The following is a 20,884-nucleotide window of genomic DNA, read 5'->3' on the forward strand; positions in this document are numbered from 1 at the left end:
AAGGTGGCTCGATTTCTCTTCCATTCAGAAGATAACCTTTGTGGAATTGTAATGTCATGCTCTAATCTATCCTTAAAAGTAGCTTCAAAAGGCTTCAATATACACTTCTTGTGGTTGAAAACTGAGACCTATGGTGTGTCTTCAGAAGAAATAATCAAAGTGAGATTCACCTCTGGGAGATGGTCAAAGATGTTGCCAGAATTTGATTCACATTTCATTCATAGTGGCTAGGAAGCTACACTGCCATAGGCTCTGAAAGGCTTTAGAGAGTCAGCTCTGAAGTATTATTCCTAAGAAAACTTGATATTCTCATGGGTTTGCAGGTCTCTGTGGTTGCGTGGATGAAATAAATGGCCTTTGTGGTCAAGAACATACATATGACAAACTTTTTTGTTTCACATGAGGTTTCTTTATGGCTGTGTTTTCTTGTTTTGTTTTAAACCTGATGTTTGCCCTTAGAGTGCAAGGAGGAAGAGATGCTATTTCTTTGGATGGTGAGCAGGTTATAGTGGATACTACTGAATGTTATTTCTTGGAGCTACAGTCTGAAACCCTCCTTGCAGCACCAAATACCCCTTTAGAATAGAAAGCTTTTAGTCATTCCTGTGTGCAGGGAGGAAGATAAACTACTGGGCTGCTGAATCTTGATTATCAGGAATCTCTGCTACTTTTATGTGAGTCTTTGCATTTGTGATGAGACAGAACACTATTTTGAACAGTCCATCACTGCTATGCATTGTATAAACTGTGTTAACAATCTGCTAGGATGTTTGTGCTTCACTCTGAGATCAGATTAAGTCTTTCCCTAAGAAGACAAGCTTAATAAACTTGAAGGCTCTAGGTAGACTGAACTTGAGGCAGCCTTGGGTTTTCAATTTTAAAATAAAAAGCCTTTTTGCCATATGCCAGTATTGTTCATACTCTGGTGTTTCAGTTTTCCTTTTTGTTGAATTCTGTGGCTAGCCTTGTGCAGTTTTCCTTTACAACTTTTTTAACATGCTTGTAGTTTGCCTGATTATGCTAAGCTTGTTGCACTGAGAAACTTGAAAAAGGGAGATATGGAAATGCACGCAAAGAAAATGTTTAAGAAGCATTTCTGAATTACAAGAATTGTCTTATTTAAGGTTTTTCAGTCTAGAATTTAAAGTTGTCTTAAAGGTATGAAAACTTTGTAATTTGCAAGAAGAATGAACTAGGACTGTGGAGTGTTGCTGAGAGAAACAGTAGTTACGTGAATTGCAATTGAGCCTTTTAGGACAGTAATCATAACACCTCGTAAAGCAGCTCAGCTGGTAGCTGCTGTTTGGCAAAAGTAAACTAACAAAGAATTACATTGGCAATTGTTTGGCTATTTGGTGGTGTAGTAAGATAGTTACTGTCTGGGAATTGGTGGGACAACAGTTACAAGGAATAAAAATTTCTTTACGCTTATTTGGTTGCTTCTTCAATGCCGTCAGATATTTTGGGGGTGGAGGGAAGGGGTGTGAGGGTGAAGAGAGAACCACCTTTTCCTTTTTATTCAGTGCTGTACCTCAGTAATAACTTTTCTTAAAAAAGTTAGCTCCTATCTTCTTTTTTTGTTAGTTGTGCATTAGCCTTATGCAGCATCATGTGTTGCCAGGATTCTGCTGGCAGGAGACCTACAGAAATTGGAAACTGTTTCTTAAAGCTTGAAATGGAATGATTAGAATGATAAAGTAGTAATCGTGGATTGACTTTGCGGTAATATGAAGACAACAATATATAGAAAAGATGTGCATGACTATCTTTAACTTGGCTACATGGGTTAGGTAGAGTTTGATGCATGAATGTGTGTGTCTGTGTGCTGCATGCACATACATATGGTTGGTAAGTTAACTTGCACTGCTTCTCTTTGCCATTTTCACACATGAAAAGCAGTGTTTCCATGAGTTTGTTTCAAAACCATGTTAACTACAACATCCAACAGGGCACCCTCTTCTATGCTCTAGCTGCTTTTCCTCTGAAGTGCTTAGAGAAAGGCTGCACAAGAATTAGGGTTAAATACTTCCCTATTTTTCCATTCCTGTACTTGTAAAAACAAGTATTTGTAATTATAGTGTGTCCATTTACCCGGACTTCTGAAAATATGGCACTTAAAATATTTTAATTTTTCTACTAACATTTATTTGAATAGCTTATCTGTGAACAAAAATACAATGAAAAGCTTCCTTTTTACCAGCACTGGAGAAAAATGGTTCCTATCCTTCTGGATTGCAAGTTATCAGAATGTAAAGCAATTATTACATTGTGTGTTATCTATTCTAAGCACTGGATTTTTCACATTTGGGAAGAAAATAATTATTTTAAAAACTCAATGATGGTGATTTGATGCTGTATTTAAGGTATAGGAAATAGCACTGACAGAGATAGATTTAGAGGGCAGAGTACAAGTGAGTTGTTCCATGGTGCATAGTAAATACAATTTATCACATGCTGCCACCATGTGTAGAGTGAAAGCAGCAGCCACACACAGGATCTGTGTAAACATAAAATTAAATTAAATCTGCATAGCAAAACTGTAGTTACAACATTCATATATATTTTCACATGCTCAGGTTTTATCTTTTAATTGGGTGATTTCAGTAATCACAACAATTTCTAAATTCTCTTAGAAAATAATATTGACTGACAGTACGAAGTGAACCAATATGATTAATGCAAAAAAAAAACCAACCAACAATTGAATGAGGAAATAAACATTCTGAATTTGTGTAATTGTCCTGAAAATTATCTGCTACCATGTTTTGTTTTCTGCTTTAAGTAAACATGTTCTTAGGTGTATGTATCTAAATTAATTCTGAAACATTCTTCACATTTAATCCGTTTAAATTCTGCATTTATAAGGGAGAAAGATTTTTTGCAAAAAGTTGAAGTTATTTATCATCTGTCTTAAAATAATTTTGACTTCCTTGTTGGGGACAAAAAATGAAGTTTCCTTCTTCATATTCTGTATACATGTGCTATTATATGGTGTGTGTACAGCTGAAGTGTGCCTTTCTGCTACGAGCGATGTGAAGGAATCTGTGAGGCAGTTTGCTGTATTTCATATGTATATAAGGCTGGTATTGTTAAAATGTTCCATGTTTATGCGTCATGATTTTCCTTTTAAAATGTGACTTTTTCAATACTGCAATCTTGTCTGCCATGGTTTTGATAATATTACTGAAATAATAAGCTGGAAAGTAATGAAAGCCTCCAGACAAAAATAGTGGCTTTACGCTATTTTAAACACCTAGCTGCACCTTTGGTAATATCTAAAACGATTGATAGATTGGGAGAAAATTGAGCTGATGCTTGCCTTGTAGTAGTTGCAAACCTCTTCCTTTCAGTACCTTCCAATATGCCTTTAGAACTTGGAGCATAAGCTTAGGAAAATGCCACTTTCAGAATTGGCAGTGAATGCACTTTTCATTGAAAGGTAGTTTTTTACTTTTCTATTTGGGATTAATCTCATCTTCCACTGGAAGGCAGTCTTCTCTTTGTTTCATTCTCTTGCCTTCCAGTATTATGTAGGTAGCTGCACTAATGATCTCCAGCTTCTTGCAAAAAGAAGTAGCTGTAGCTCTTCATGCAGGTGGCATCTTTTCTTTGCCTGATTGTAATTATTTCTGTAAATTGTCCATGTATACAACTGTAATGTCCATGATACTTGAGGTGGTTTGTTATGTTCTGGACCTTCTGCATCTAAGCCTATCAGTTGATACATTATTTCGTGGTATAACTTTCTGCTGTTGTTGTTGGGGTAATGAATTTGTGGAATTTTTTATGCCTTATAGGCCTGTCAGCTATATGGGACAGAACACATTTAATTTGTACATTAGTCAGTTATGTATAGTTAGATAATGTTAAAATTATCATTGGAATAAAGCCAACTACACTTCAGTATTATTTGCTTTTAAAGGAATTGATAAATTGTGCATTGTGGTTTTGTATTTCAGTGATTAAAATAAAACTTGAGGAAATATTTAGACTGGGTACACAAATGGCAAACAGCCTTGTAGCTGAAACCTGTGGTGTGCCATGAGAGACAACTCGTAAGGTTTTTGCCTCTCACCTTTGAAATTTGACAATCTTTGGCTATTGCCTTGGATTCATTTTACTGTCCTCACTGGAAGCATAACAGCAACATTTAAATTGTAGTTTATTTGCCTGTGTCTTCTTTGGAAACAGAAAAATATAGAAAAGGATATGAGGGCATGTGGATGTGAATGACTGGGAGAAAGTTTTAAAGTGTTAATAGAGAAAGAAAGACAACATTTTGGAGTGGAAATGAGAAAGGAGTTGTATTGAGAGGAACCATAAGGGGATACCTGTAAATCCTTAATGTTACTCATTTTTTTTCTTTGTTTCGCAGAAGTGAGAGAGCTAGTCACTTTTTAGTTTGAGTCTGTGAAGTGAAAAGGTTTTCACCAGGTTCAGCATGCTATTTAAAGAGATGTTACACTTCTAAAAAAATAAATTAATTCAGGAGAGTTGAGTAGCTTTTGTTACAGAGATCAGACTTGACGGTCACAACGCTCCTTTCTGGCCTAGAAATCTATAAATCTATCAGCATGTTTGATTTTCTTGTCTCCCTCTTGTGGAACTGAAATTTTAGTCAGTAAGAGCTTCTTTTTATCTGAACTGAAATACAGCTGTGATCCTGTAACTGAAATGGGTAATGGCTAAGTTTACACCATTGACCTGATGTTATGGGTGCATTTGGTGCTGGATGCACCAAGGCAGGGAAGGGGAAACATGTCTATTGATGTCACTGTGTAACTCTGATAAATATAGACTTTTAAAAAATAATGTACTTGGAGATCTCAGAGAAATGTGGCTTAGTGAGAGTGCTGGAGTTTTATTTTTCTTTTATTGTAAAATGAGTGAAACAATAATGTTAATGTATTTCAGTCATAAGAAGGGGAGGGAGCAAATAGAGCAGCCTTTTCTTTCTCTGTTCTTCAGATAAGCTGTTATTGCTGAGCGTTATCCTTTCAGCAATCCTTCATTTTTTGTTCTAAATGCTTTTGCCCCTGGCAGGTTTTACTACTATGGAATGTACGCGGGCCACTTCTCAAAATGATGCACTCTGACAGGAAATCAATATTTTTTTCATACTAGATTTGAGGGTGTGATTGTCATAATCCTCGTCTTAGACTGTTAATGGGTGAATACTGATTCTTATCTCTATTTGTATCCTTTAGTAAAAAATGTACCTTTCTCTTCCTTGCTGCTTATTGCTCTCTAGAAGTGGTTTGAGGTGCATTGTTTTCAGTGATGGAATACCTATATATTAGAATTGGCTATCCACAGGTATACCTGTGTTTTGTAAGTAAAGCATGGATATTCTGCAGATGGACCCTGCTGTTGTGTTGTGTTGTGGTGTCTTACATGCAATTAGACCTTTCAAACTGCAAAATTCCTTAAAGCCATCTAATCAGGATGCTAGCTCTAGGTAAAGCAACTGCTCTGTTGTTCAAGTTTTAAGTTTAGTTATGCAGAGAAAAGCCGAAATGGAATCGGTGCCACTTCTTAAATGTTTGCAGTATGAATACAAGCCCTCTTTGCGTTTGACTTTTGTTTAGAGTTTCTGGCAGCCTTGGTTTAGTTTTTATGTTTTTGGTTTTATAAAAAGGGAAGCGTGATTTGCCTTCAAATGTTATAGTGTGAAGACATCCTAATTTTAAGTGAGATCAGATGAGGATTCCTAGTTGGAAAATATATAGGCAAATTTACAGGGCTGTTTTTCTTACGTTTAGTATTTAAGAAGATTTCCCCTTAAAGTATGCAGTGATTGCTTTTGAACAAAAAATGCAAGCAATTTTGCTCAGTTACTGGGTTCTTAAATCTCAGAAGATATTTTTAATGACACAGCCTAATCAGTTGATAGCATGGCTAATAGTGTGATGACAGCTTTTGGAAGAAAAATCAATTACTTGTTTAACAAGCGGCTTAGTTGATAAGAAAAGTCCAATACCTTTTTCCTCCTTAGAATCTGTGCTTTCAGAGGTAACCTTTTTGGAGTCGGCAGCTGGGTTTTGATGGAGTTTTTCTTGCTCCAGTCATGTCAGCTCAGCTGATGCGAGGCGCCCGGGCGAGGTGCCCAAGGTCACTGCCGGCCCTGGTGGCTGCGGATTTCTGCACCCCTGAGGCAGCCCGTCCTCCCTCTGCGGCTCCTCTGCTGCCGCAAATGGGAAGCCCTGTAGGGGTAATTTCTGATAAAGTGCTATTATAGTATGTCATTACAGCCGCATTTTGCAAGTAAACGAAAACTTATTATTCATCGCTTGCCAGCCCTGAATTGAAGGAAAATGAGACAGAGCAAGGTAAACAAGCTGAAACAGACTGTGAAATTACACATGATGGGAATGCTATTTTCTGACTGCTTATCCTAATGCCGTGGGTTAACACTCCACCTAATGACTGCATTTAAGCAATTTTTACCTCAGCGTATTTTGATCCGGTGCTAACAGCACCGTGAGTGACAGCGGCCCGCGGCGGTGCCGGTGCGAGGGTCGTGCCCGGCGGCAGGGCGTCGCGCTCCCTCTTGTTCTCCTCAGGGACGGGCCGTGGGGCGACCGGCGGGCCCGGCCAACCCTCGACCGAGCTGGGGCTCCTCGGCCTCAGAGGGTGCGAGGGGCGGTGTGGCGGCGGAGCGGAGCGGAGCGGCCCGGGCCCGCCGAAGTTGCCGGGGTGCACAACTCGCCCGGTCACGTGCCGCGGCGGCGCCAATCGGCGCAGCCGTGATGTCAGCGCCCAGCAGCTGCGGGGATGCGGAGCGGCGCGCGGGCTCCGGGCAGTCCGGCATGGCCAGGCGGCGGGCGGCGTGAGGGCGGCGGGGCGGCGCCATGGACGAGCCGGGCATCCTGCGGAGACGGGGGCTGCAGGTAGGGCCGGCCGGGCGGTGCCCGCGGGGGCGGCCCCCGCCTCCCCGCAGTTTCGAAGTTGCCCTCACCTGCCGTGAGGCGCAGAGGCGTGCCGGCGGGCCCGGCGGCGGGGGGACACCTGTGGGCGGGGAGGGGCGCGGCGGCGCCCGCGCTCCGGAACGGCGCGGCCGTTGGCCCCAGCGGGCAGGGGCCGGGGGGCGGCGGCCGCTGAGGAGTTGTGCGGGGGAGCCGGCGGGGCGGGAGCAGCGGTGGCGGCGCGGGCTTGTTCTGCCCGTCAGCAGCGGTCTGAGCGGGCAGAGGCCTGCCGTTACGTGGGGGAGAAAGTTTCGCCTGCCCGCGTCCCTCTGGGCGTCCGCCACGCACTTTATGAGCGGCGAGACGGGAGCGTTGCCGGTGTCAGTCAGCTCCTGGCTGACTTTTCCGCCGGCGTTCGCAAACTCAATGACATATCCCAAATGGCGTGTGGGTTATGGCAAAATATCGGTACCGTGTGTTGTTTGAACTCAAGATTCGAGCAGTATACTCCTTTTGGATAGCGTATTAAACGCCCAAATAGATATATATATCTATATATATCTATATTTCTTTTTCTTCGGCGGAAACGGTATTAATAAAGAGCATGTGACAACAATCCAGTCTAGGGTGTAGTTACTTTTCTACTATTTCACCAAAATGGAGCACCACCTCAAACTACATCATTCTGGCCCATTGTTTAGAAAGCCCCTTTGCTCAAGTCGCTCTCAGCGATGAATGTACTTCCTTTCTTTTGTTTTCCTTTACAATGTTTCAAGGGGAGGAGGGTGAAGAGGAAAGCCTCCTTGTAGTTGGGATCGTTATTCTTAAGTAATATAAAACCTCTTATAATGTTTAAAATGTACTGAACTTGCACAGCTCTGAACTTTTCAGAAAGATGCCCTTTCTGATCAGTGCTTTCAGCGTGGTGCTGATCAAGTGTGACGATTTCTACTAGGCAGATGAAGACAAGTAGAATCTATATCCCATGTTGTCATGTAGTCCTAAACCCATCCTGGGCCTGTTAGTCTTTTAAGAATCCATTACCTTTTATATAACTTTTTGTGTGATAGCATTTACCTAGGAAAGTGAATAACTTATGTAAACAGATTCTAAGATTTTATTTAGTTCTTAAATCCTACACTTTTCTATTATTTGATTGTAAAGTGGAAAGGACAACCTCTGCTGCAGGTTGGGACTGCTGATGACAGCTTTTAAAGAGAATATTTAAAAGATTTAGGAGGTAGATCTTCACAGTGAAACCGGATTTCCTCCTGCTAAACCTGCTTGTAGTACATTGAATAGTGTAAACCGGATTTCTGCCTTTTCACAAGAATTGAACAGCAGTCTGTTCTGATTAAGGAGTAACTTAAATCTTACTGTGAAAACCTTATTGTTGAATTCTGGAAACGTTATTTTTGAGGTATTTTTTATCTTCTGTAACTTGAGAAAAGTAATTTTGAATGAATACTGAGAACATTTTACAGAATACTTGCTTACACCTGCATATGCTTACATAGTCACTTAAAAGCATTAAAAGCTATATACTGAATAATCCTAGCACCAGAAAGACCAATGCACATTTGCAGTATATGCAGTTTTTGTAGAGTGTTTTTAAAGATGTGTATCTCATCACTGTCATTAGAATCTGGTTGTACAGTGGAGAAAAATAGCCAATTGGTCAAAAGTGTGCAAGTTGACATGCTGTCATCTAGAGAAGGATGGAGGCAGAGAATTCCCGTTTACTCTCAAGTTGTATTCATTAGACTCTTAACTTCATATTGTCCTTTTGCCCCCCTGTTGTCCTTGCAACTAGCCTAGAGACTAGTGTGATGAATTTGTGAGCTGGTGCTTTCCAGCTGGTGATATGACATGTGACAAGGAGTGTAGCACCTGCTTAATTCTTGTTAGTAAGTACTCCTTATATGAAGCCTCTGAGTAGTCTGCTTGGCTGACATTTGCTTTTTATAGTACATCCCCAAGTAATCAGTTCGTTATTTTACAGTGGTAATATATGTTCTTACCATTTTAAAAAACCCCACTAAATAATGCTTTTGCCATTATATTGTTCACTGGGAGTAATACATGTATCTTTTGTCCCCTTTTTCGTATGATATTGATACTTTTGTTTAAAGACTATTGAGAATATTCCACAAAGGATTTAAAAAAAAAAAAAAAAAGAAGGGGGAAAAAACCCTGAAAGGTCCTGGTTAAGACTCTTCTGAAATATCTATGCTCCTCATTGAAAGGTCTGCTAACTTTACTTCATGTGACTTTCTACTTCTTTTGGTTAGAAGTGGAAATGATAAAAAGATGGTAAATCTGCTTAAAAGGTATGTGCTTTCTTAGGTGAAGGTGCATTTAAGTTAAACCAGTCATACAACGGGAAGTAAAAATCAAAATTGATGTCACTGCTTTTTTTTGTTTGTTTTTCCTTTTTTTTTTTTTTTTTTTCTGTTTGTAGAAAATTTGCTTCAAAGCTTAATTTAAAAGACACACAAACCATTTCCTTTTAGACGGGAACCTCATGTAGTTGTGTTTAATGTCATTCACCATCATGCTGTGTTTAAAAAAAGCCAGGAAGCAGCTTGTATTGAATCTCAAAATGTAAGCCTTAAGTAAATATGTAGACTTGGGTAAATCTTGGTTTAAGTTGATATGTGGAAGTTTTTTCTGGTGCTCAGGCTTGTAAGAGAGAAACTGAGCCTTTCATATGTTACATCCTGGATGCATACACCTATTTTATCTTAGTAAAACCTCTTCCTTTATGTTCAGTTGCTTCTATTGATTGTAGAAAAGCTTCCGAATCTGTACTATATGCCTCTTCTTGGTGAGCAGATTCTGAAACTTTAATTAGAAAAACCTTGTTTTATTTTTAATAAACATCAGAACAAAATCGACCATTTCTTTCAGCTTCTAAAAATACCAGGTATAGTTTAATGTGGATTGAAATAGGTATATCTTGAAAATAAGTTAAAAAAAAAAAAGAAACTGACTAACTACATTCTTGCATATTCTTCCTCACGGTTCTTGATTGCATTCTGGTAACAGCCTGTGTTTTTGTTTTTCTTCCATGGATTTGTCTAGTAGGTGTTCATCCCAGCAGTGTGTTTTATATGGCCTTAAACCAAAGACTCCAAACCAATGTAACGGTGGGCATAGGTAACATGTGTTTCCTTCAGTCTGTTAAGAAGGATATGGGAATGTGGGAGAAATCTTACTGCCAGATGCAGCCAGCTTCAGTCATGCTTCCAGAGCTGATAAAGCTTTCTCTTTGTTGAACAGATGTGCTATATGCTTTGGGCCTTCCCTTTTCCTTTTGCTAATTTCAATTCTGCCTGTAAGTGGCTGGTGAGCAGTGTCTGGTAAATCTTGGGGTAATTACATGAGCTTTTTTCTAATTAGGCTTGCAGAGGAACTGACCAACAGCAGAGAAATCAGCTATACATGAAATCTCCCTAACGTAAAAGAAAACGCTGTGTTTATTTATTTTCTTGTCTCTAGGTGTATTTTTTTTGTACATGCTGGAAAATTTTCACAGGGATCTAAGAGTTTTTTAAATTCAGGATGACTGCATTGCATTAAGTTTGCACAGATAAGATTATAACCAACATGGAAAATTCCAGTTGAAAATCTACTGACACTGTACTTCACGCATTGATTGGGGTGTTTGGATGAATAATTTAATTGCAAAATTCAGACTCATTGCTGTAGAAATTGAGAAAGGCAGTGTAAATAAAATTGTGATGTAAATGGAATGTTGCTGTTTTGGTGGAACTGAGGAGTCAGTTTATGCTAATTCCATGTATTTCTAGAAAAGGTGACAAGGGCACAGTCATTACTAGCCTTGACCAATGCTTTCCTCCACTTCCAGTACAAGCACGTCGTTGGCTTTTGTAGGCAAACTTTTGAAATTTGGTACATAAAGTGTGCAGACCTTTGCAAAAAGTAAAACCTTTGAGATTTTTCCAAGTCTCTTTCTTATTGGCTTACCTAAAAATGCATTCTGAGAAATCAGACAGCAGAGGAAATAATTTCTGAGGAAAAATGGCCTTATTCATGTCTCCTAAACAGGTATGATCTCTTTGGGGTAAGAGGCTTCATTAAAGTAATTCTTTCTGAAATACCAAAAATTGTCATGTGAAGTAAAAGGGTCAGCTTGGAATCCACACTATAAGAGAGGAAAAGAAATAGGGAAACTAACTGTCTGTTCTGTGGATGCAGTTAATACTTGGGAATGTGTTCATGGGGTGTTCTGCTTAGGAAAAAATGATGATAAAATCTGGAGAATATTAATTAGACTTTGGCTTCTGTTGCAAACTGAAGACAAAGAGTGGAAAAGTCAATCTCACAGATGATGTTCTAGGAAGGTTCTTAATAATTTTCATTGGTTTGAATGCTGTGGACAACAGTGTTCTCCCTCCAGCGAGTTACGAGGGACCTGATCCCTTTGCTCTGCTGGTGTTTCTGTACTGGTGGCAATGGATTTACAGTGTGAAAGAAGAGTTTTGTAATTGTGAATCAGGTCAGATATGTGTCTGCCTCTCAGTGTGTGTGTGGGTAAAAAAAAATATGTGGAGGGCATGGAACCAGAGAAGGATTAAAAATAATCTTTACAATTTGCAGTTTCCAGTAGACTGAGATTAATTAATTGAGAAGATGATGTGATATATGTGTTCTAGTGTTGTGTGGTAATAGCTGTGTGGCAGCTGCATTCGTCCTCTGCTTAGTAGTTGTGTCCAGTCCTGTCTAAAATAGTAAGATTTTTTTTTTAATGAATAGTCTTGGTAAATTATTATCTTTTTTCCCCTCCTCTGATAGAGCCGTATTTATTTTTAAGTCAGTCTAGGCACTGTTATAGGACACAGAGCATTTTAGATCTATTTTTGTTGAGGGGAGGGATAGTGCAGGATAAAATAGATGTTTTCTTTGCTTAAACAATGATAGGCACTGCTTGTTGCCTTTAGAAAGCAAAGGGCCCACCTTCTGAGAGAACAGACACTGATGTAAAGAACACTTTTCCTCTTCTCATTAACTGTCACTTCTGCAGGCCTAATAGAGTATACAATCTCTTGATCAGTTAAATTCACCTTTATTTTCCAGGCTTTCATGCATTGTTACATGTTTGTCAGGTCCTCTAAAAGCCTTTGTGTGAGACATGTGTTTTGCTATTATTTGAGCTGTGAAAGCTTTATTGAAAGGGTTAGCCTTTTCTTCTGTCTTTGCTTCTCATGGTGTTATGGTCTCTATTTCAGGGTCGAAAATAAAATTTGAGGAAAAAAAAAAGCCCACTGCTGCATTCAGAGCTAAAGTATTTGGCATTGAGGTCTTGGTGTCTGTAGCCCATATTGCACTTCTCACAAATGACTTCTGATAATTGCAGTAACATTTCTTGATAACCTCTACAATATATCACAAAGCTGACTTACTATTTTGTATTAGGCTTGGAAGGCAAAGCATAAACTTTATGTTCCTTCCTGTCAAATCCTTCAGTGAGCTCAGTGGTGGAATCTGTAACGATTTGAAATGAGGTTTGTTGTGTTCTAGGGGTTATAATGAAAACCATCTTTGGAGTCCTCTGTGCACTCCTTAGCTCCTGTTTCTGAGTCACTTGGCTTATCCTAAAAATCTTTTTTTTTTTTTTTTTTTTTTTTTTTAATTTTTATTTTGTTTGTGCCTGCTTAGTTAGGAATAATAGGAATATCTGCATGAAGAATAGTAACTTCTGGTTGAAACTTTCCCCCCCCCCCAACTCCATGGGTAGTTCTTGGTTTGACAGATAGTTTTGTTAGCATTGCTTTTTTGCTTTTTACTCACTTTGTCACATGTGATGACACTATTAGTTTTGCTTGTGTTCTTTTTGAAATTTTTGTAAGATGCTTCGTTTGGGTTTGATGCAGTTTTGTCTGTGGTGCCACTTCATGTGTCATATTTAACATAAAGGTTAGAGATTGTTTTAACCTACAGATAGACTACATTTGCTATAAAGTTGTCTACTTTTTCAATTTCTTAAAATCAAAATTGCCCACGGATTTTTTTTTCTTATAGCAGTGCAATTATCCATTAGAACATTTAAAATACATAAAAATCCGGGATTGTAACAATCACAAAGCAAAACGCTCCAAACTGCAATTTCATAATTTGTTTTAATTTTGTTTTCTTAGCTTTTTTTTTTTCCCCTTTACGTATAGCACTAACTTATTCTGCAGCCTTTATTCTCTAAATGATCCATGCTTCCTCTGTTGTAAACCAGAACAACATTTTTTCCTGTTGACAGCTAATGTCCTTTTTAATCTTACTCATTTACTTGGTCTTGGCTTCTACTCTTATGTTCCTCTTGGATTCTCCCTGCTTCTTCACTCAAGTCCCCCTTGATTTTAGTTCTCACGTTTAGCACTCCACAGTGGCACGTGGGAACTGGGATTAGTGATTGAAAGGAGAACTGCAGTCAGTGTCCATGCATTTGAGAAGCAGCAAGCTCTTCAAAGATTTCAGGTGCTAAACTCAGAGTCTCTACAGAGCACACTGTTTGAAGTACTTTGTCCTTTTCAAAATTCCTTAGTTTTTCATATATAGTTGTCTTAGTTTTGTAAGGATATTAAATAACACTTCTCTGACACCTGGGTATCCTCCTTGACCAAAACGTGTAAAAAAAAGGGAACAATTGCCTTTAAAAGTATTAAGATATTGTTCTTAAGTTCCACTGTCAGAAGTAGATGGTGCAGTTTAGCAGCACTGCCAAAACTATGGTCTTCATGTAGGTGCTGTACAAGAAAAAACCCAAAAATGCAAGTGATCAAATTTCAAGGAAATGTTTAAGTAGTCAAAACCACAATCTTAATCTCATGGGTGACCCTTAGTTAAAAGGTAGGGCTTGTGGCATGATTGGTAACCAGTAGTTCCTGTTATCAAATAATTTGTTTTCCTGAATTTTGTTTTCAGCTATCTGGAAGCTGGTAGTTTTTTAGAATACCTAGCTTGTACAATGTGTTCAAGTGCTATATTGTGTGGAGATAAATGTCATGTTACAATTCTTCTGGTAGTATTTTATCCCTAGAAAGCTAGAACTTCACACATGCATATGTTTTGTGTATTTGAATATTCTTGATGTTCTCTGCAGATAAATGATAATATATCGGATACAGTAAAGTACCTGAAGGTGCTTACAACTGATGCAATTTCCTCTCCTGTCCTACCATGGAACTTTTTCTTCCTATGTGAAAAGCAAGGGAAGTATAAAAAGTGTATAAACTGTCTGCTTGCATTGACTTCTGTTTTGAGTTCTTTTGATGTGAAAAGTTTTTAATGCATTTAATCTCTTTGCTTTAAATTGTGCCATAAGAAGGATACCATTTCACTTGCTCTAAAAAAGCCTAGTTGTACACAAGTTCTGTGGGTATATTGGGGAATTTTAGTCAGAATTTGTGTGCAGAAGAACCTGAAAATAATCCCTATCCTCTTATGTTTTCCGAATACAACACTCATGGGCACAGCTGGAAAATGTAGGTTATGAGTGGAAAATTGATTTTAGGACTCCAATGCCCCTTGTGAACAGAGTTTCCTAGTTTTAAATTACTTCCAATTTTTCAAGATTTTAGTAAATGTAGAGAAGTGCAAGAAAGGAAGGAGTAATATAAATGAAAAATTAGGAAGAGCAAATGGTTGCGACTAGGGTAAAAGCTATATTTTATGATACTCTGATTCCTTAATAGTTGTGCTGTTTCCTTTTTCGTTTCTTCAAGACACAGTAGTGTGTTTGTGTGTAAACATACAAGATTATCATTTGGGGTGAGCTGTGTAGTGATCAAGTATTTTGTGTTATTAGACTGTATCTGTGACAGTTTAACAATGATAAATAGCAGATTTTAACATTCAAGCATGAAGTTGAAAAGCATTTTCTTATTTTGTCACTTTTGCCATGAATATTTTCTCTTGTCTGTAAGCTGTAGTTAAAAATTGTTCTTAGGACAAGGTGGCTGAAAACTACAATTTTCTTGGATTGGCTGGCAACAGAGGAGAAGATCTAATGTAAAATATATCACGTTTATCACTAGGTAGGGGGTGTTACTGCATTTGCATGCTCTTTGCCATAGTGATGAGAGATTTAACTCTTAAAGCTCTTTGTATGGGTTGTCTGGAAAGACCTCATTGTGTTTCTCTCCGATCTTCTGAATATAGCAGTCCCTACCTCAGCTTGACAATGTGCCTGCTGAAGTGATAATGTCTTGATTGACTGTTAACTTGGTTCCATTTCATTTCTTGAATAGCACTTGGTTGACTTTCTTGTTTGTGCTTTGGAATACTGCATAGATCATCTTTCAGCATAGATTTCTTTCATGAGTCTTTGCATTTTGGTTTATGTTGCTCACTGTTTGCTCTGGCAGTAATGCCAACTTTGTTGCTCTGTTGTTTGTCTTTTGTCTTTTTTACGTTGTCTTTAAGCTCTCAGCAAAAACCTGTTCTTACTGAGATTGCAGCTGAGGACTTGCTTTTTGAGGTTTTAAAACAGAATTATCATAAAACAACAACTTTGTGTATGTGCATTTTATTTTCTCCCTTTCAGTTCACTGGTACTTATTTGTGCGTGTTTAGGACTGTGGTCTTTCTAATGGTTTCTGTAGCAACTCCTTTGCTTTGTTTTAACAGGAAGAATGGAACGTTCCATTTGGTTCTTTAGCACTGCTGCAAAACATAGTCGTGTATGCTTTTTGATTGCCGGTTTCCCCCTCAAGGCACCCTCAATTATTTCAATATAATTTCTCTCTGATGTGGAGTGTATCTGACAAACCAATACTAAGGTGATCTGATGTGAACCCAGTAAAGCCGGTTAGGCTTATAGGTATGTGGAGTGTGTTCCTGTCTTTAGGCCCTGTGGAGATGCAGGAAGAAGATTCAGGCACTTTTAAATTGATGTGTTCTGCAAAGGAGCTGTTCTAGGAGAAAAAATGGTATTTAAAGCACCTATTTTTCATGTGTATTCTCTCTAGCATCACTCAGGGAATGCAGTAATCAATGAGAATCCTGCCAGATATTAATCCTTACATTTTTCTCCTTCAAAATGCCCCAATATTTTTTGTTCAAATACCGTAATGATTATTTGTGTTCAGCAGGATGCAGTCAGGGAGAAGAGGGCAGCACCGTAACAGTGCTAATGGAAGTGTATCTGACACGCTCATGTTAAACTGCTGAGCAGTTTGAGCAACCTGTTAGTTACACGTTTTTATGTAAAATTTAACATCTATGGTGGTGTTGCAAGAGCGGGATCCAGAAAGTTAGCTCAGATAATTTTTTCCTTTGGCAGTAGTTTTTGTTGCTGGACAGATTGATTGATGCATGATACAGTCCTGGCCTTTGATTTCTGTTCTCTTTGGGAGATTGATTTCAAGGTTTGTTTTCTTACTGTTTAAAAATTGAAGCCACACATGTACATTTTTTTTATTGACTTGATTTCCAGCCTTGGCTATAAGGCTTGCCAGATGTAGTGTAACACAACGTTCTTTGTCAGATAACTGATAACACATTACTTTTTTATTTTCTAAAAATTTTATAACTAGATAATATCTTTCTTATTGTGCTTTGGGTGTACTGTGAGATGGCTCTCTAACATATTTTTTTCCTGATCAGCCTGTAGATCTTAGCACAGAGCCTAGTTAAGTATTGCATTGAAGGCCTAAGTTGAAGGCAGTGGAGATCAATAAGAAATTAACATCTTACTAGTTAAAAAACCCCCAAACAAACAAGCCAACCAACCATTCCAGGCCAAATAAACCCCAAAGTGTTTTACACTTGCTGGAACCTAAAGCTGAGAGGAATGAACTGTGTTAGAATTTATCACTTGGTCGTGCCTGCACACTTGGCATGCTGAATTGCCTACTGTCTGAAGATCTTGGTCTGTTTTACAACAATAAGTGATTTGAATTCAGAATACTTTGAAGTAATGGAGACTATGATGAGAGAAAATACTACATTGTTACCTCTCATGCCAGTGCAAGGCTTGCGTACATTTGTCTTATATTGTCAGAATGGTAAGTTTTGAGCCTCTGAACTTGTACTGAAGTTGTCCAGCTCTGCTTAAATTAATCCTCTTGGTTTTCTCATTAATCTGTTACATTCTTACGTGTCACCTTGAGTAATTTGATTTTCCTCACTTCAAGTGTTGGGGAGTTTTCAGTGTCATTTCACGTAAGCAGAACATGTTTTACTATCTTTTTTTGATTTTTATTTAAATCTATGTTGTCGTGATGGTTTTTATTCTTCCTTCTAACTCTGTGAAATTTTTCTTGTAACAGACTATGTGCCATCTCCCTCACTCCCTGAACATCCTGGGGACCTCTTTTTGCATATGTAGAACCAAATTGATTTAATGGCTTAAACTGACGTTTCTGGGAAAAGGGCTCCCAGTGCCTGTAAAGGCAATACTCCTTCTCCCTTTATCATAGAAGTGAAAGGCTTATTAACCAATCTGCAGCTATAGCACTGAGAACTTGAAACTAATTTATCTTTTGAGTCTCCCTAGATCTTTCTATTTTCCTCTTTCCCAGTATCTTGTTTTCATTGAGACAAGGGCTAGCATTTCATTATGTCTTAGGTAAGTTGAGAAATTTATTTCTGGAAGACTGCTGGTGACCATGAATTTCCTGGTTGTCTGTCATTAGCCATGAACTCATAACCTTAGAAAAGGTCATTTTGTTTCATATCAGCTATAACAAAATAGGGAGATGTCAAAGTTCAAGAACTTAGAGCACTAAGTGTGAAGTGACTGTAATACCTGGACAGAACTTACCTAAGCACCAATCATTTTTGTCAAACATCTATCTTACAGAGGTGGTCTTGGTAGTGTTCAGAGATCTGTTCAACATGTAACCAATGCTAGGAAGCTGTGTGTATGAATAAAAGTTATCACTTATGTAGTATGCTGAATTTATGAGTTGTGTCTATAATTAATAAAATCATAACTGGATGATATGGTGAATTAGTGTTGCAATGGTACTAGTTAAATTTTTAGCAACATGGAACAATGGGGTTCTGTATCCATCCCACAATATTTCCTGCCTCCTTTCCAGTATATTTCATGATGGCAACATGTTACAATTACACAACAATTTACAAAGCGTTTAATGAGGCATCTAGCAGCAATCGTTTGAAACTCTATGTTCTGCCCTTTCAAGTGGTCAGAGTTTCATTCATGGGTGGTTCTTGGTTGCAGAGAGTGTGATTTCAAATTGGGTCCATCTTTTTAAAACACCCTGCACTTTGAAGCTGTCAGAAGTTGAATGGTGTTCTTTGATGATGGTGTTTTGGCCCCTGGGAGGCAATATGGGGAAAAATCAGACCAAGATTTTTGTTTCTAGATTTGATATTTGCTTTGTCTCTTTGTTGTATCTTCTCTGTACTCTCACAGCTATGTTTATGCAGCTCTCCTAAAAAGATTAATGGTGACAGAGAGGAAATTTGACTTTGTGAAGGACTTTGTCTTTTGACATTTTTCTTACACTGGAATAAAAGGAAAAAGTTTATGAATCTTTGGAGCATTTAAAAATTATGCAATGTTGTGGTTTGGTTTTTTTCTTCCTTTTTTATATTATGTCTCACTAGAGCTTTGTCTTTTTAAATATTATTTGTGTGTTAGCACAGTCCCATGTTTCACTTAGAAAATGTTGAATTGCATTATTTGTGATTTTCTTTTTTTATTGTTTTGAGATAAAATTCTGGTAAAGTTGATTAATTGCACAACCTGTTTTTGCTTTGATAGACTGACATTCTATCAGCATGCTATTTCAAAACTTTTCTCACTATTTTTAGCATGAATAATGAAGAACGACATATCTTGTCAGAGAGGGAAAAGGGGAAAGTCTTTGTATTCACTAATTATCTTGGAGAAATATGTCCTGTGTTGTCATACAATATTAAAGAGAAAGACCTTCCCTTAAACTGGGGTTTTTTTGAGGAAAATTTGGGCAATTCTGTGTCACTGCAAATTTCTAAGCTGAACTTTCTTTGTGAAACACTGTTATGATTCCATGTCTGCCTTGTGATTTCTTCATAAAGCACTGTAGCTATTTAGAGTATCAGTGTGGGTAACCACTTCCCTGGGCAGCCTGTTCCGATGCCTGACATCCCTTTCCATGAATAATTTTTTTCCTAATATCCAACCTAAACCTTCCCTGGTGCAACCTGAGGCCATTTCCTCTTGTCCTGCCACTTGCTACTTGGGAGAAGAGACCAACACCCTCCATGCTACAACCTCCTTTCAGGTAGTTGTAGACAGCAATAAGGTCTCCCCTCAGCCTCCTTTCCTCCAGGCTGAACAGCCCCAGTTCCCTCAGCTGCTCCTCATCAGACTTGTGCTCCAGACCCCTCACCAGCCTCATTGCCCTTCTCTGAACTCTCTACAGCACCTTAATGTTTTTTTTTTCCGTAGTGAGGGGCCCAAAACTGAACACAGGAATCAAGGTGCGGCCTCACCAGTGCTGAGTACAGGGGGATGATCACTGCCCTGATCCTGCTGCCCTGTTCCTGACACAAGCCAGGATGCTATTGGCCTTTTTGGCCACCTGGGCACACTGCTGGCTCATGTTCACCTGCTGTCAGTCAACACCACCTGATACTTTTCTGCCAGGCAGCTTTCTAGCCAGTCTTCCCTGAGCCTGTAGCGCTGCCTGGGGTTGTTGTGACTGAGAAGCAGGACCCGGCACTTGGCCTTGTTAAACCTCATACAACTGGCCTCAGCCCAATGATCCAGCCGGTCCAAATCCCTCTGTATGGCATTCCCACCCTTCAGCAGATCAACACTCCCACTCAACTTGGTGTTGTCTATGAACTTATGGGGGTGCACTCAATCCTCTCATCCAGATAATTGATAAAGAGTTTAGATACAATTGCCCCCAATACTGAGCCCTGGAGACTTATGACAGGCCATTAACTGGATTTGTCTCCATTACCCACACCTCTTTGGGCCTAGCCATCCACCCAGTTCTTTACCCAGAGAAGAAAATGCCCATCCAGGCCATGAGCAGCCAGCTTCTCCAGGAGAATGCTGTGGGATACGGTGACAAAAGCTTTACTGAAGTCCAGAGAGACAACATCTACAGCTTTTCCTTCATCCAATAAGTGGGTCACTTTGTCATAGAAGATCAGGTTGGTCAAGCAGGACCTGCCCTTCATAAATCCACACTGAATGGGCCTGATTGCTTGGTTGTCCTGTATGTGCGGTGTGATGGTACTCAAGATGACCTGCTCTGTAATCTTTCTTGGCACTGAGGTCACATGGACGTGCCTGAAGTTCCCCAGATCCTTCTTCCAGCCCTTCTTGTAGATATCATAACTGTTACTAGGAAGTAGCTAAATATACTGATCCAAGAGCTCAGTTTCCATTCTGAGGGGTGCATGTATGGTGGGTTTTTTTTAAAAACTAAGGACATGGAGAGGGACAGTGAAAGGACCTCTTACTGATGCTGTGACGTTGCACTTGTGAGCATATTTGGTTAGGTAATTGAGTGGAAGAGCTGCATCTAGTATGAGACACTATAGAGCAAGAGGTAGATTGCAATGTGTAAAAATGTTCAAGACGTGGTCTTAACAGTGAATGGCAGGCCTTGGCCATGAGCTTTGCTGCAGCTTTTGCTAGATGCAGATGGTGAGATGCTCAAGCTGAAATGTAGGACACTGAAGAATGTGGCAGGGACTTAAATGTTGGGTGCAGATGTGTCTTGAGGAGATAGCACAGGGCTAGTCTTCAAGGAGGAAGCATGCTTAAAGATCATGGTTTGGTGATGTGTGAGGAGTTGTTCTTCAGTATGACACTGAATAACATAAACATGTATGGAATTACTGCCACTGTTCCTTCTGATATTGGTATGGCAGCTAATAAAAACAGAAAAAAAAAAAAAAAGGGGCAATGGCCGCTTCATCTCAAGGTAGAAATCTCTTTGGGTAAGGGTGCATGCTTGTGTCACTTGATGTTCTTTCTTGTCTCTTGATGT

The 20,884-nt window shown here is 39.1% G+C and overlaps 1 protein-coding gene across 6 annotated transcripts in view; it reads left to right on the forward strand.

Annotated features, from left to right (window-relative positions):
• Positions 1–6,793: 6,793 nt before the first annotated feature.
• MAST4 (microtubule associated serine/threonine kinase family member 4) overlaps positions 6,794–20,884 on the forward strand; it is a gene marked incomplete at its 5' end in the record, with an annotated part of 207,278 nt that continues 193,187 nt past the window's right edge. For 4 of the 6 annotated variants that reach the window (XM_082074591.1, XM_082074592.1, XM_082074594.1 and 1 more), the window contains one exon: positions 6,797–6,890. In XM_082074591.1, the coding sequence (XP_081930717.1) occupies positions 6,852–6,890 (39 nt within the window). Of the gene's footprint in view, positions 6,891–20,884 lie in introns of all 6 variants that reach the window. The other 2 variants (XM_082074585.1, XM_082074596.1) reach the window with 2 other exon arrangements.

Source organism: Streptopelia decaocto, assembly GCF_964273445.1.
Source record: "Streptopelia decaocto genome assembly, chromosome: Z".
Taxonomy (NCBI): domain Eukaryota; kingdom Metazoa; phylum Chordata; class Aves; order Columbiformes; family Columbidae; genus Streptopelia; species Streptopelia decaocto.